We start from the raw sequence: 13,993 nt of genomic DNA, 5'->3' as shown, positions 1-13,993 counted from the left end.
AGCAGGCCAGAACCACAGAGCAAATTTAAAACTGTTCAGTTGTTCTTAACCTTTAAGTTGTTCCATAACTAATAACTCCTTCCTTGGCAGGACAGCAGAAGAACCACTCCAGAGCGAGGTGGGGTCAGGATAGGATAATATCAAGCTGAATGCTACACAAGCCTACATGACCCTGGGGCTCTTAAGAAATTTTGTTCACTCCACAGTCTATGCACGGTGAAATTTTCACCTTCTTTTTCCAACATATTCTTCATACTAGTCCTGTACCTGTAAAAAACTTTAGAACATGGATATACCTGCTAGTTATTCAATGCTCTAGTACTGTTAAGCAATGTTCAAGCAGTACACATGAATAAAAGATACATTTCTTCTCAGTTTTTACACTTTTTGTTTTGCAAGTCCTCAGTTGCCCTTGACTAATAACGATCTCAACATTGACAAGCACCTGCCATAGGCACTTTTTTTTCTCTTCCAGTACTTAGTGGTACTAATTTTCTTTCTGAGGTTCCAAACTCTCAGATACTTTTTCAGATGAGCAATACTATCCCCAGTTATTTCATTTATTTCCAAACTGTCACACGCCTTTTGGCATCTTCCATACAATTGTGCTAAGTCTTGGAATCCTGAAATGCAGCTGCTAGCACTGAATGTGACCATGGTTGTCATGGTTTCCTGAAGGGACAAACAATTTTCTCTTTCTTAATCACATCAGTAAAAAAATATTTCATCTCCTGAAAAAAAAACTACATAGCTAAGGATATTAGACTGCTAATTAAAATGAAGTCTAGCAGACATACAACTAAAACGCCCTTCTAATTCAAACTGCCTGTAACAAGACAATTACAAATTAAAGTTATTATGATACACACATTAGAAAATGTTTGAGCAAGTTGGGATCCTTTCAGTGGAATGGAAAACTATTGAGAAAACTACAGAAGTCTATAGTGACCCTAAAAACAACAGGATGACCAAGATCAGCTGTGCAAAATCACTAAGTCAGTGAAAATCAGACCTCTAGTACCTGTAATTCACACTCATATAAGTGCTTTGCATTAGAGAAATTCAGAATTTGGTATTATCTCCAAACTATTATTAAAAATTTTTCTGCCAGCTCTAGGTAAAGACATTGAAGTGAAAAAGGCAGTATTTAGTTTTTTGCAAAAGCAGAGCCACTGTGTAATATGTCAACAGGCTTCTTGAATCCTCTATCTAATAATCTGTTCACCATTAAAATATTTTTAGGACTGAACTAACAACATACAACATTCTACGGTTTTGTCTTCCATGAAGGACACCAACATGTTTTATGGCAGGTAGGTCTAAAATGACCTATCACAAGGTAAATGGATCACAACTGAGACACGAAGCAAACATGCAACAGTCTCTCACACTCTACCTGAAAATATGACATAAGGACATGAAACACAATATATAAGACATTTTAGCACTTTGGCACATGCTTAAGGAGGAAATTCCTTCCTATACCAGAAAAACATTTTGACAAAATTAAGAAAGAAACAAGCAAGGACAAATCCTGACTGGGGGAAGTTGGTGAGGAAAGAACTGGGCACATGTTTCTTGTCAAAGGTTTTGGCCTTGAGATTTTTTACCTGTTTATATTCTAAAAGCCACATCTGGCCATATTTACTGGAAGCCTTGTGCTCAGTTCTCTCCCCTATCATTCATTAGCTGCATGCACTTTCCCGTTCAAATGTTTTGGCAGCAGCCACGCCCTGAAACTACTCCCTCAGCTGCAGCCAGTTCCAATCCTGCAAGCAAAAAATGGCCAAGACACTGATAACACATATCAGGATTACGCAGCATATCTCACTGAAGTTGTCTCAGTCTTGAGAGCACTTCCTTGCAAAACAAGGTCACCATCAGATGTCCTCTTAAAATTAAAAAAACCACCACCACCACACAAACACACCAAAAAAATTACTACTTCTCACTCTCTTCCAACTTCTTTCCTTATAAATCTTGGTGAGAAATATGGAATATTCATTTCCTCAACTTCTCACTAATCTTTCACAAAACTTCATAGGTGAATTATGGGGAAAGCAGCTTAAGGCTTCTGCCTTTGCTTTATGTATTGTTAACACAGCAAGATTCTCCTATATATTTCATTTATTTGAAGACATGAATTAGGATTACTACTTCTATTTCACTTGCAGATATTCTCCAAATGCCACCATGTTATACAACTCAAAAGAGTAATGGAACAACAATTAATACATTAATAGAAAATTCTAAAGTCTGCAACATAACAAGCACCTTTCAAACGCTGCAACTCCAATTTTGCCTCATACCTTATACTTACTATTCATTAATTTCATTTGTTTTATTACATAATAACTCTCTATCAGTGTTCACTAAATACTTTTGTGAACAATTAATATATTGGCAAATGAAAAGTAAGACAAAATAACATCTTCAAGGAGAGAGTTTTTAAAACATTTTAAGTCTTACATTGCCAGGAATCCCTCTAAGAGATACTACTCCACTATTCAGCACTGTGTTGAACATTACAAGATAAACATTCAAAAAGTCAAGTTTCTAAAGAAATAGTTAGCACATTTGCTCTTTGTTACAATACTTAACACTAAGATTTACTTCCATGATTTCATATAATTGTATGATTTAGTGATGATTTTCCACTATAAAGGCACACAACATGATGTTAAAAGAAATACTTAGTATCTAATGTGTTAAGAAATCAATTTTTTTTTCAGTTACACTTCTTGCTAGACTTACAGACAAGACAACAAATTGTGTAATGGTACAGAGGAAAAAACTTCACTTACAGCAGCTTGCTGTTGTTTTAGTTTGTCTCTGTACTCTTCCAGTTCTTGAAGACTAAGTACTGGAGGAAGCCTCTGCATTTAAATAATAAATTAAAATCAGTAAGAAATTAAAAGTTTTTAACTCACACGCAGCATTAGCTAGTCAATCAGTTTCATTAAAGAAACATTCTTGTGGCTTCTGTAATCTAATTTGCAGAATTCATCCATTGTTTTAAATGATACTGAAATCAATTAGTGTTAAAATATACAACATATATATATATATACAACATATGATCATAATTGCCTTATATAGTATTATAATTACCTCAAAGTTACTTCACATTACGTCACATATGTATGCACACAACCACCCAATCACAGAAAATGGCTCTCTCAGTTTGGTAAAAAAATACACAAAATATAGAACAGATTTGTTTCCTCCACTATCTTGACTTTTTCAGTTCAGTTTAAATTACAAAATGCCTGTAAGCATATTCTACTACATTAAAAGAAGGGACTATATATTATATATATGCACCAATACTCTATGCTAGAAGCTGCACACAACTGCAAGATAACTTAGGGGAGTTCAGTGTTGTATTCATACAAGATCTAAGAAACAAAAAAAAGCTAATTGAAACAAGCATACTTTTGGTCTTCATTTTTTGTTATGTTACCATTTTTTCTTTCAAGATGACAGCTTACCTCTAACTCATACTTCACTATATCAAAGGAGTCATTGGAAAAATAAACTTCTTCAATGCTGTTAATTATTTCCTGTTGTGCCTGAGGATCAGGTGGTTCTTCATGTAGTTCTCTGAGCTCCTCCTGCACAAAACAAAACAGAATTTCCATCATGTAATAACACATCCCAGGAAGAACGACCTTTTAACAAAACTAACATCTTCCAAAAGCAACTTCCAACATTAACACAAGAAGCAATCGCAAAATACAGAAAGTACAGTACACTGTGGCTTGCATTAGGGAGAGCAAGACATTTAAAACTTCTCAAAAAACAGTGTAGGCTTCAACGTTGCAGCCACTTAAACACTTCTTCATTGATTTATGGCACCAACTGCATGTTGAGTCCAGTTTTTTCCTCCTCACCTTTAGAAACTCTCATAATAAACTAAAAATAAACTGGCAAACTATTTCTCCAGAAGGAGAAAAAAAAATTGCACAAAACCAAAACAAATAAAACCTGAATTTTTTAAAACAGAAGAACTCTCTTTGTAAATGACAGGTAGACAGTGTCATTACAAATGCAAAACTTTTCAGTTCAGCCCATACATTCACTGAAATAAAAGATAGGCCATTAAACACTTGATTTCTACAGGTAAAACCAGAACAGATCTGCCTTCTTTGCACAAGATTAACAGCTCTCAGATTTTAGCACAGTGGTCTAAGCACAGATGTGCTGTCAGCCTTCTGAAAGCCAATATTGCAGAAATAAGCATGCCCCTCCTTGCTGTCACGATCTCCTCTGGAAGGCCTCCCCAACAACCCAGATGCTTCCAGTGGCTGAAGCAAAGCAAGGACTCACCCTGACCCTCCTCTTCCTCTGCTGCACTGGACATTACAACTAACACTGGCCCTCTCCTGGACATCGTTCACACAAAAAGAATGAAAAATCCTTTATCAGAGCCTCAAAAGGGAGAAGTGCTAGAATATTCTTTCATCAGAAGTAAAGATAAAATGGATAAAACTGCTTGATAATGAAACTAAACTCTGGTGAAGCAATGTAACAGACTGAAGAGTCCCATAATTGCCCTGAGCCTCCCAGCAATGCTGAGCTGTTCCTGTGGGGCAAGGTGCTGGTATTTTCATCACAAAGAGTTCAAAGGTTTATTTCACCAGTGTGGCATCCAATTTTAGATTAAATGACTGAACAGCCACTCATTTGCTTATTTTGCATGTCAGCTGAGATAAGGTCAATGTGCAGACGTTCGGAGACAAAGTGACCCTTACAGCACACAGCAAGGCACTGCTTCTCTACGCACTAAGAGGCAGCCAAGGGCTCACAAGTGAGCGGTCTGGAAGAGCATCAGAGGAACCACCGCTGAAATACTTCTCACAAGAAAAAAAGAGGAAGGGAAAGAAGGGGAAAGAGGAAAGGGAAAGAGGAAGGGGAAAGAGGGAAAAGAAGGAAAAGGTGGGGCGGTGGAGAAATAAAAAGCAACGACTCAGACACAGCGAAAAACGGGTTCCAAGTGTATCTCGCGCCCCCGGGAGGCCGCATGCGAGGCCGAGGGAGGCCCCAGTGCTGCCGCCGGCGGTGCTCGGGCGCCCCCGCCGGGCCGCGGGCCAGGCCGCAGCCAGGAGGCTCCGAGCCGCGATGGGGCCGCGGGGAACGGGAGCAAAAACACCGAGGAGGCAGCGGGGAACCGGAGAAGAGCTGTCCAGCAGCCACCTTCTCCCGCCCAGGCGCCTCCGGTCTCCCCCTGAAACGCTTGATGCAGTCACTGCCACCAAAGCAGGTGCACGCAGCAACCCACTGCCAGCCAATAAAGGACATGGACTGCACCGAGACACCGAGAGAAACAAGGAAATAATATCGTTATACAGCTGTAATGGTAGCTCCATAATGTACACCTCACTGTAAATCAGTTTCACATCTTACAGTACATTGAGTTTTAGTTATATGAAACTAAAATTAAAAATTATCCAAGACAGGCAACGGGGTCCACTTGTGAAAAGTACATATTATATGGCTCTACGCAGATATTTACTCTATGCATTTTGTTGTATTGATTAGTAGTGCCGTATTAATATTTTAATAATATGATAAATGTAGTCTTGTAGTTAAAAGGTAACTTTTGTAGTTAAAATAGGAACTACATAAGTGGGATATTTTTTTAAGAAAGGAATGAGGTACTCGCACCAGATAGCAGCCACAGGACACCTAAATCTCTCAGAGAAAAGGAATTTGTTGTTCTCTTATCAGAAGAAACTGACTTCCTCCTGCCTGGCTAAGGATGGAAGGCGCCTTAGGATTAGAAGGAAGAAGCTGACGATGACCAGACCGAATCCTTTTTTGAATGGAATTTATGCATCATGTATGAGATGTATGAATATTCAACAGGCTATTAGTTTTAAGGGTTAATCCTTTGTTAAAGTGTCCTTTTTCGGGCTTATGCTGCCCAGAAAAAGGTACCCGGACATCTGTAATTCTTTGTTTCTATTGTCTCATATTGTCCTAATTCAAACTGTCCAAATTATTATTACTCTAACTGTATTACTATTTTTAAAACCAATTTATTACTATTAAACTTTTAAATAACTTTTAAAAACAAGTGATTGGCGTTTTTCACACACTGAACCACTGCAAATGGAATAACTGAATTTATCATCTAATCTTTGCCTACAAGTTCCTGTGTGGCTGTTTCCTAAAAGAAAAAAAAGAAGATGAAAAACTAATCAAAGAAGAAATGCTTAGGATCATTTGAAATTCTGGCTAGTGATACCTTGTCATGCTGGTGAAAAAGTATCTCAATACCATAGGTCAGTGGTGATTCACATTTGCTAAAGATATATTAAGCAAGCTATTATGGACACATATTCTGGATTTGATGTTGGAGTGCCTAGGAAAATTGCTAAGAAACCATTTTATTCTGTCACAGAAAGATCACTCATCTGAGTGTTTCTTGCCAAAACACTACTCGGGAAAATATTTATTAGATGACAAGGTTTTTCTTTACCTTGTTCATTTTTTTCTAGAAAAGCAGTCTAGTTATAACTTTCCAGGATAAACTTTAGCTCCCCCATAAATTACATTATCTGACACCAGACTTTCTGCCATGATAACCTGCAGCTTTCAGCACATCACGCTCCAGTAGTTTGAAATAAGGCAAATTTATTCACTCACCACTGAAGGAGGTAACTCTCCCTAGGTAAAGTTTATTTGCTGATATTCTATTTTCCTCATCCTTTCAATCACATACACAAAAACAATTTTACTATGTAGAAATAAGCCCACAGCTTCAGGGGTCTTGGCAAAGGGCCAGTTTAGCTCTGGGGATTTGGTACTCACACACTTAGTAGAAGAAAAGAGAGAAGCTCTATTAAATCCCTCAAAGTATTTTTCCACCCCAAAACTCGTTTAGCTATTGCTATATAAGTATCTTCCTTAAAAAGAAAAAAAGTCAGCAGTTAACATCTTACATTTAACATCTTACATTTTATGTTAATTCAGCAATTCCGAGTGCTATTCTGAACAGAAAAGCCAGTCAAAAATTGTGACAGCAGGAATCTCATTATAATACCCTTGCAGAAAACTTTGCCATTGCTAAACAGAATTAATAGATACACAGGAGGTCAGGAAAAGCAGCATATTGGCAGGGTGGACACCACAATATGCACTTCAATCCACCTGTCCAGGCTAACATATGCATTCAGCAGTAGGAACTCTTCAATCAATAATGGGCCAACACAGCCTGGTAAGATACTGTTTCACAGGCTACTCATTTTTCCAAAGTTTTATTCAGCAAGAGGCCTCACCTCCTACCTAAAACTCGTGTGACTTGTGGTGCCAACTGCATCTTTTTTTCCCCGGTACTTTGGGATCATACTTTCACAGAAAAACAATTTATCCTGTCAGGTTACCACTAGTGCAACCTTCAGCAGCAGGCCTCTCTCATTATGTCACCTAAATAGATCAGTGAAAGACAGCAGCTGGGAAGGAAAAGAAAGAAAGTAAAAGAAGTCTGACAGCTTTGCATGCTCAAAGAAGCCATTGCTAAATAAAACACAGTCATCCACACACTTCTCACATCATTTTGTGTTCCTGTTCTACGGAAATAGGAGTTTACAGTCTAGAAGCCTGTGGCAATTCCTTGAAATGTATTTCAGAAGAGTCATCTCATTGCAAACTCATCTGAAATGCAGTTCAGCAAGTTTTAGATGTCTACCCAGCCATTTCCCAGTGCATCACACTCTCCTTGTATGCTATGTTGCCTGTAGCAGCAAAACCAATATTTCCCTGTTGAATGAAGCATTACTTGTAAGGAGTAGAAGCAAACACTCTCTGCACTCCAGTCACTATCACCTAAAAGACTAGGAATTGAAGACATTGACAAAAGTTAACTGATACTACCTAGAGAAAAAAAAGTCTAAACAGTTTCTAATCTAGTTAAAAGCTGAAGCTCAGCAACAGCCTATGCACACTTATCTGGAGGTTACCAGGGGCCAAGTCTGCCCTATACTGATTTGGACACAGCCTCCCTTTCTGTTATGAACCAAAAACACACAAATGAATATGCTGCTGATTTATATCCCTCCATTCTGAGCATGAATAACACCTCTGCTAAAATCCAATCCTAAATCCAAGGATAAGGTCTGTGCTCAACAGATTCAATCAGCAGCTATGCTGCAACAATGCACCACTGTGAAATAAAAGTAATAAAGCATCTACATATGTATCTGTATACACACATGCAAACACAATCTTTGAATTCTATCTATATACAAAGATATATTTAGAGATTATATCTGTCTTATAATCACAGAATCCACTGAGTTTGAAGGGACCCACAAGGATCATCACGTCCAGCTCCTGGCCGTGCACAGGACCATCCCCAAAAGTCACTCCATGTGCCTGAGGGCACTGTCCAAATGCTTCTTGAACTCTGACAGGCTTGGTGCTGTGACCACTTCTCTGGAGAGCTGTTCCAGTGCTCAACCACCCTTGGGTGAAGAACCTTCATCTAGAATCTAATCTAATGTATATATATTATATTATAACAGTATATATTCAATATAACAATATACATAACTATATATATAAAACAATCTAATATTTCTCTATATGTTTTATATAACAATTAATGTCTATAATATCATAAAATACAATGCATAACTATATCAATAAACTTACTTTGCTCTTCCTCCCTGCCCCTCCCTCACCCAGCCAGGGAAGGCAGTACCACAGAGAAGTTTGTGGTATTCCCTGTCTTTCATAGAAAATGCTCAGAACCTCCTTTTGATCTTCCCTTATTCAATATGTGTAGAGAGTACCTACTAAAAAGCTCACACTCTACCAAAACAAACATTATACTTTGAAAACAACTTTCTTAATGGAGAGAACAACAAAGTTGGATATGTTCTATCCATAGAACACATATTAGCCACACTGCTACTTAATGCACTCCGGAAAAGCACTCAGCTACTGCTTGGGAAATAGAAACCCACATTCCTTTATCTATAGGAAAAACATTTTTTAAATAGTCTCACTGTTATTTACCATTATATATTGCATATGAGCTGATTATCATCAAAATAAACATAACCTAATTGAAAGTCAATTCACCATTAATCCAACACACTTGAATTCAAGCATGCAAAATATCTACCTCAACCTTTTGTGACAGAATCTGCTAACAAAACTGTTATCAGCTTGGGAAACAACAATAACAGAATGGTTCAAAAAGAATTAGTTTCCCTGGGTAATCAGGGTATGCCAATGAAGTAAGGTATTTCAGTCAAAATAGATGCTATGTTCTTCTACAAACAACTTTCTCTTCTAGATATCATAGAATCATCAAAGAATCATCAGAGAATGATGGAAGGGATCTTGAAGATTACCTAGTTCCAGTCATGGACACTTTTCACTAGACCAGGTTGCTGAGAGCTCCATCCAAGCTGTCCTTGAACACTGCCAGGGATGGGGCATCAATAGTTTCTCTGGGCAAATTGTCATATCCAGCCTTGCAGTTCAGATTTGGCTTCTCTACTTTATGAGACTTTATGAGACTCAAACTATTATACACTTACTGAGGTACTTCCCTATGTGAGTGAGCTGGCTGCATAAGACTGTATTAACAAGTTAAGCAAGTTTGCTGATGATTTGCCTTCATATGATAAAAATTGAACTTTTTCAAAATAGTTGCAGAAATTACTGGAGTACCAGTTAAAGTGAGTGAATACACTCATGTACTCACAAAAATGTCCAAATGCCTAACAATTTCATTGCCTGAAAATAAAAATTGAGTACAGTCATCACTTCAGTATGCTGGCCACAGTTAGCAAACAGTCAGCAAATCAACAACTTTCAGATATCAAGACCCAAAAGAATTTTGCTGGTTTTGCTCTCAGGGGATGGAATGTCAGCAGATTCTTCTTCCTGTCCTCCCTATTTCCCATTTGACCTCCAAACTAGTGTGATAGTTCCTCATCTCAAAAACCATGGGTGTGTACCTAGGGTTGTCTAACCAATGGCTTGTCCTTTCACCAGTAATTCATACTGGCATAATTAATGCTGACCCTGCAGCCTTTCCTTCTGTATACTTCTGTATAGCTTTAATGCAGCTTTTGAAGTTTTCAGTAACATTTGCCCTAAATCAGTCTGGAGATACCAACTTGAATGTGGAAGTGTGATGATGAAAGTGCAGCACCATAACCATTCTGTCATCAAAACAGCTTGAGACTTTAATGATTCAAGAGTTAAATAAAAACAGTTATTGCTATACAGTGTAGACTTATCAGACATATAAGATCAAACCATTACAGAATGGAAATCCAGCCAAGATACCCTACATCTGCTTTTACCTGGAGAGCCAACTTGGCAAAAAACTGGCTGCTCAGGGAGTGGCAGGAATCTGCAATTGTGAAATTTAAGCGATGGAGATGTGACAGGTTTTTCAACATTGCTGCAACTGAATACTTTTGCTCTTTGATATCAATATATTTGCCACTGTTTCACAAAGTATAATGTACCAATTCAGAGACTCTTACCTGATTTTTGAAATATACAGCAATGCTAATTCTCTGACCTGCCTCAGCACAGGCAACATATTACAGAGTAATAAGACAAAGAAACACAAGGGGTCTTTCAGTTTGATTTTTTAACTATTGTAAAATAGGTCGTCTAAATTCAAGTCAGTAATTTAAGTATCTTAAAGGCAACGACCAAATTCACAGACAATAATAGACAACAACCACAGAAGTCTTGTGAATCCTCCCCTCAGATCAACAGGGAATAAGCAACACCCAATTATTGTGACAATTGTACCCTCACACACAGATTACTCAGCATGACTTGTGAGATGACAGTGAGGTGGCTTCATTTAAATAGTGAGACCTAAAAAAATAGCAAAAACTACTGCTATTATAAAGATCTAACTTTTAAAGTAGAACATGAAGTTAATTAGACACGCTGAAGATTAAAACTATGAAATTACAAAATATACTTAGAGCACCAAAATCATTAAGAAACTTAATGTTCAGACTAGTACTATACAGGCCATCCACACAGCATCTACTTTCCAAAGTAAAACTCAAAAAGGCATTTTTCTTTTATCTTCTTTTTTTTTTTTTTAATTCACTCCAGCAAGAAACCCAAATAATATTAAGATCTGCATCCAGTGATAACTGAAAAGTTTCAAGAAAAAATTTTCATACAAATCCATTTGGAGTTGTCTCACAGCTCTTTCTTTCATTAAAACACTCTAAAAGATTTTCAGCAAGAAATAAAACTGAAAAAAGAACAACAGTAAACCTGGTATTAAGGAAAAAAAGAAGACATAACTGTCATTTAACTGTAAAATGAAAAACTACAAGGGAGTGGGAGGGGAGGGATGCTGTATCATACCTTTGTAGGAATCCGTAAGTTTTCAATAGGACTGAGGTCATTAACACTCTCCTGAGGACTTCTTAGACCCTTTAAAATAATTTTAATAATCAGTTCAGTTTGATTCCTTTATGCATCTTGCAATCAAGTCTTACCTGATTTTGAATAGGTATCTACATGTCCCTTAATAAATACTCTGACATGCAGCTGGAAGGCTAAGACCTCATTCTAGCAACATTTCAGCAAGACCATCGGTATATAAATTATGTTCCACAAACATCTAAGCATTTCCAGTTTTATGCTGCAATATGTACCTTTTCAGTACAGTTCATTAACATTTTCTTTATCAAACTCACTCACATCCTCCTGTCAATGTCCAGATGTTATCTTAAATTTTAGAATGAGCATGTGTCCAAAAAACATAGCATACTTTGTATCACTAACTTTATGATTTAATGGAATCAAATAGCGGAATTCAAGTTAGGTGCCAGCTACTCTATTCCAAGATTATTTCTGCTTCATGGCATATTTTTCTACTTACCATATTCCACTACTAGGACTGGCTTTCCATATGTGTAACTGAACTGAAAAGGTTGCATAATTCACACTAGCTGCTTTATATAATTATTACTCCTTAAAACACATATAGCCACATAAATAGCATGAATGTTTGTTGAATATCAAACATACTTACAATTTTCATAGAAAGGTTTGGGTTAGAAGGAAACTAAAGATCATGCAGTTCCAAGGGACACCTTCCACTACATCAGGTTGCTCAGGGCCCCATCCAACCTGGCCTTGAACACTTCCAGGGATTGGGCACCCACTTCTCCTGACAACCTGAAACAGCATCTCACCATTTCAAGCAGCAATACCACAGAACAGGCTGCTTAGTATATTTTCTGCTAGCTCCCTAGGCAGAGGCAGAAATTAATCTACACACTCAAGTTTCAGATATGGTTCTGACTCCAGCTTCCCTTGAGACTTCAGTGTGTTCCTGTGAGTCAAAAGTTTCAGGCAGACTTTCTTCCTTCTCTTGTGATCAATGTTAACAGTATTTTTTCCAAGCCCCTTTCTGGTCCTGGGTACCCATATTTCTAAAAGGACCTACTATATCAGTTTATGGTGAGAAAGTTTGTATTTATTCTTTGAAACTGACAAAGCGTTGTACATAATTTCAGTGCTAACTACTACATTTTACAACTGTTTCATCCTCCCAAGATGCAGAACCTCTCCATTTTGGTTTTGATTCTCAGATTTTGTCACACAAAACATCCTCCCTCTGCAGTTGCCACCATCAAAGATGACTCACCTCTACGCATCAGAAATTCAAAGCAAGAAATAAGCAAAGCAACTGCTGCATTTCTCATACTTCACACAAAATCTTCCCCAAGTCCTCTCAAAAATATGCAGTTCTAGTGACTCACCTCCAGAAGAAATAAAATGTTTCACTTATCAAACGGTAAATGGAACCTAATCCTTTCAAATGACTGAAAATTGCCTAAGTTGTTATCATTTGCAGAAAACATCATCTCCACACTGGGCAGGCTTCCCAGCACTCCTCCCAGTCAAGCTGAAAACGAACCCTGTAACCCTCTACTGAAGCAGAACAGAACACTATTCTGGCAATTCCACTTTCACACAAGTATTCATTTTTGAGCCCTGCCTCCTGCATAAGGATCACAACTCCGAGGGCATAGTTCAAGGGGAAAAAAAGCTTCTGACTTTCCCATGATTTTCTATAACTATCTAGAATATCTGATGTGGGTGACACAAGTGATTTTTTTTTTAAGTTCTCCAATAAGACACAAATAAAGAGGCTTATTTTCAGTGATATCTTATATATGGGAATAACTAGAATGTTCTGCTGATACATTTCTCAATCTTAGAAATATTGGTCCAAAAGTAGGCTTAGATCTACATAATCCTGGAGACAATCGGTACAAGTAGCAGACAGCAGTGAGGTGACAGACACACTCCGAGTGCTCTGGCACACACTCACTGTGTGCCCACCCAAATCTGTCCCTGGCACCTTCTCAGCCTCGCTTCCCTTCTGGCATTTGCTGCCAGACAAAGCCATGTTACAGAACCACAGCCCAGCGCTCAGAATTATATGTCAAAAAAGCAAACTGACACGGGCCCGCCCTGTCATCTTCAACAACGATGTCTCTGTTGTGACAAGAGCTACGCTGTGGCACCTGAGCACGCTTCCATTTCTGGGAGCAGAGAAACAAGGCGGATGCGTGAGCAGCAGGAGCCCGCACGCCCCGAGCCCTCCCCGGCAGGGCAGAGGGCGATGCCCGCGCACCGGCGGCTCTCCGGAGTGCCCGGGCAGGCACGGCGGCCCCGAGGAGAGCCCGATACCCCGCCGCCCCGCGAGAAGAGCCGCTCACCTGGCGGGTCATCAGCGACTTGATCTTCTGCATGATGGCCCCGCCGCCGCCCCGACTGCGCTCAGCGGCCGCGCAAGGCGCCGGGGCACGGCGCAGCCATGTTGGGCGCCACCTGACCGCGCCCGCCCGCGGCTCCCTGGGAGCGGTAGTTCCCGAGCGGCCGCCACGACTACAAGTCCCGGCAGCGCGGGCGGCAGGGCGGCGGGCCCTGGAGCTGCGGTGTTTGGGTATTGGGGCTCGGGTGTGTACAT

At 39.0% G+C, this 13,993-nt stretch overlaps 1 protein-coding gene across 1 annotated transcript in view; it reads right to left on the bottom strand.

Annotated features, from left to right (window-relative positions):
- Positions 1-13,853, bottom strand: part of VPS50 (VPS50 subunit of EARP/GARPII complex) — an 82,105-nt gene extending 68,252 nt beyond the window's left edge. The window contains exons 1-4 of the mRNA XM_058021137.1: positions 13,743-13,853; positions 11,371-11,439; positions 3,492-3,614; positions 2,805-2,876 (exon numbers count right to left, since the gene is read on the bottom strand). Coding sequence (XP_057877120.1) covers positions 2,805-2,876; positions 3,492-3,614; positions 11,371-11,439; positions 13,743-13,775 — 297 coding nt within the window. The 5' untranslated portion in view covers positions 13,776-13,853. The remainder of the gene's footprint in view (positions 1-2,804; positions 2,877-3,491; positions 3,615-11,370; positions 11,440-13,742) is intronic.
- Positions 13,854-13,993: the final 140 nt, after the last annotated feature.

This window comes from Melospiza georgiana, chromosome 1, assembly GCF_028018845.1.
Source record: "Melospiza georgiana isolate bMelGeo1 chromosome 1, bMelGeo1.pri, whole genome shotgun sequence".
Taxonomy (NCBI): Eukaryota; Metazoa; Chordata; class Aves; order Passeriformes; family Passerellidae; genus Melospiza; species Melospiza georgiana.
The sequence above is the reverse complement of the archived record's forward strand: the minus strand, read 5'-3'. Positions and strand labels throughout refer to the sequence as shown.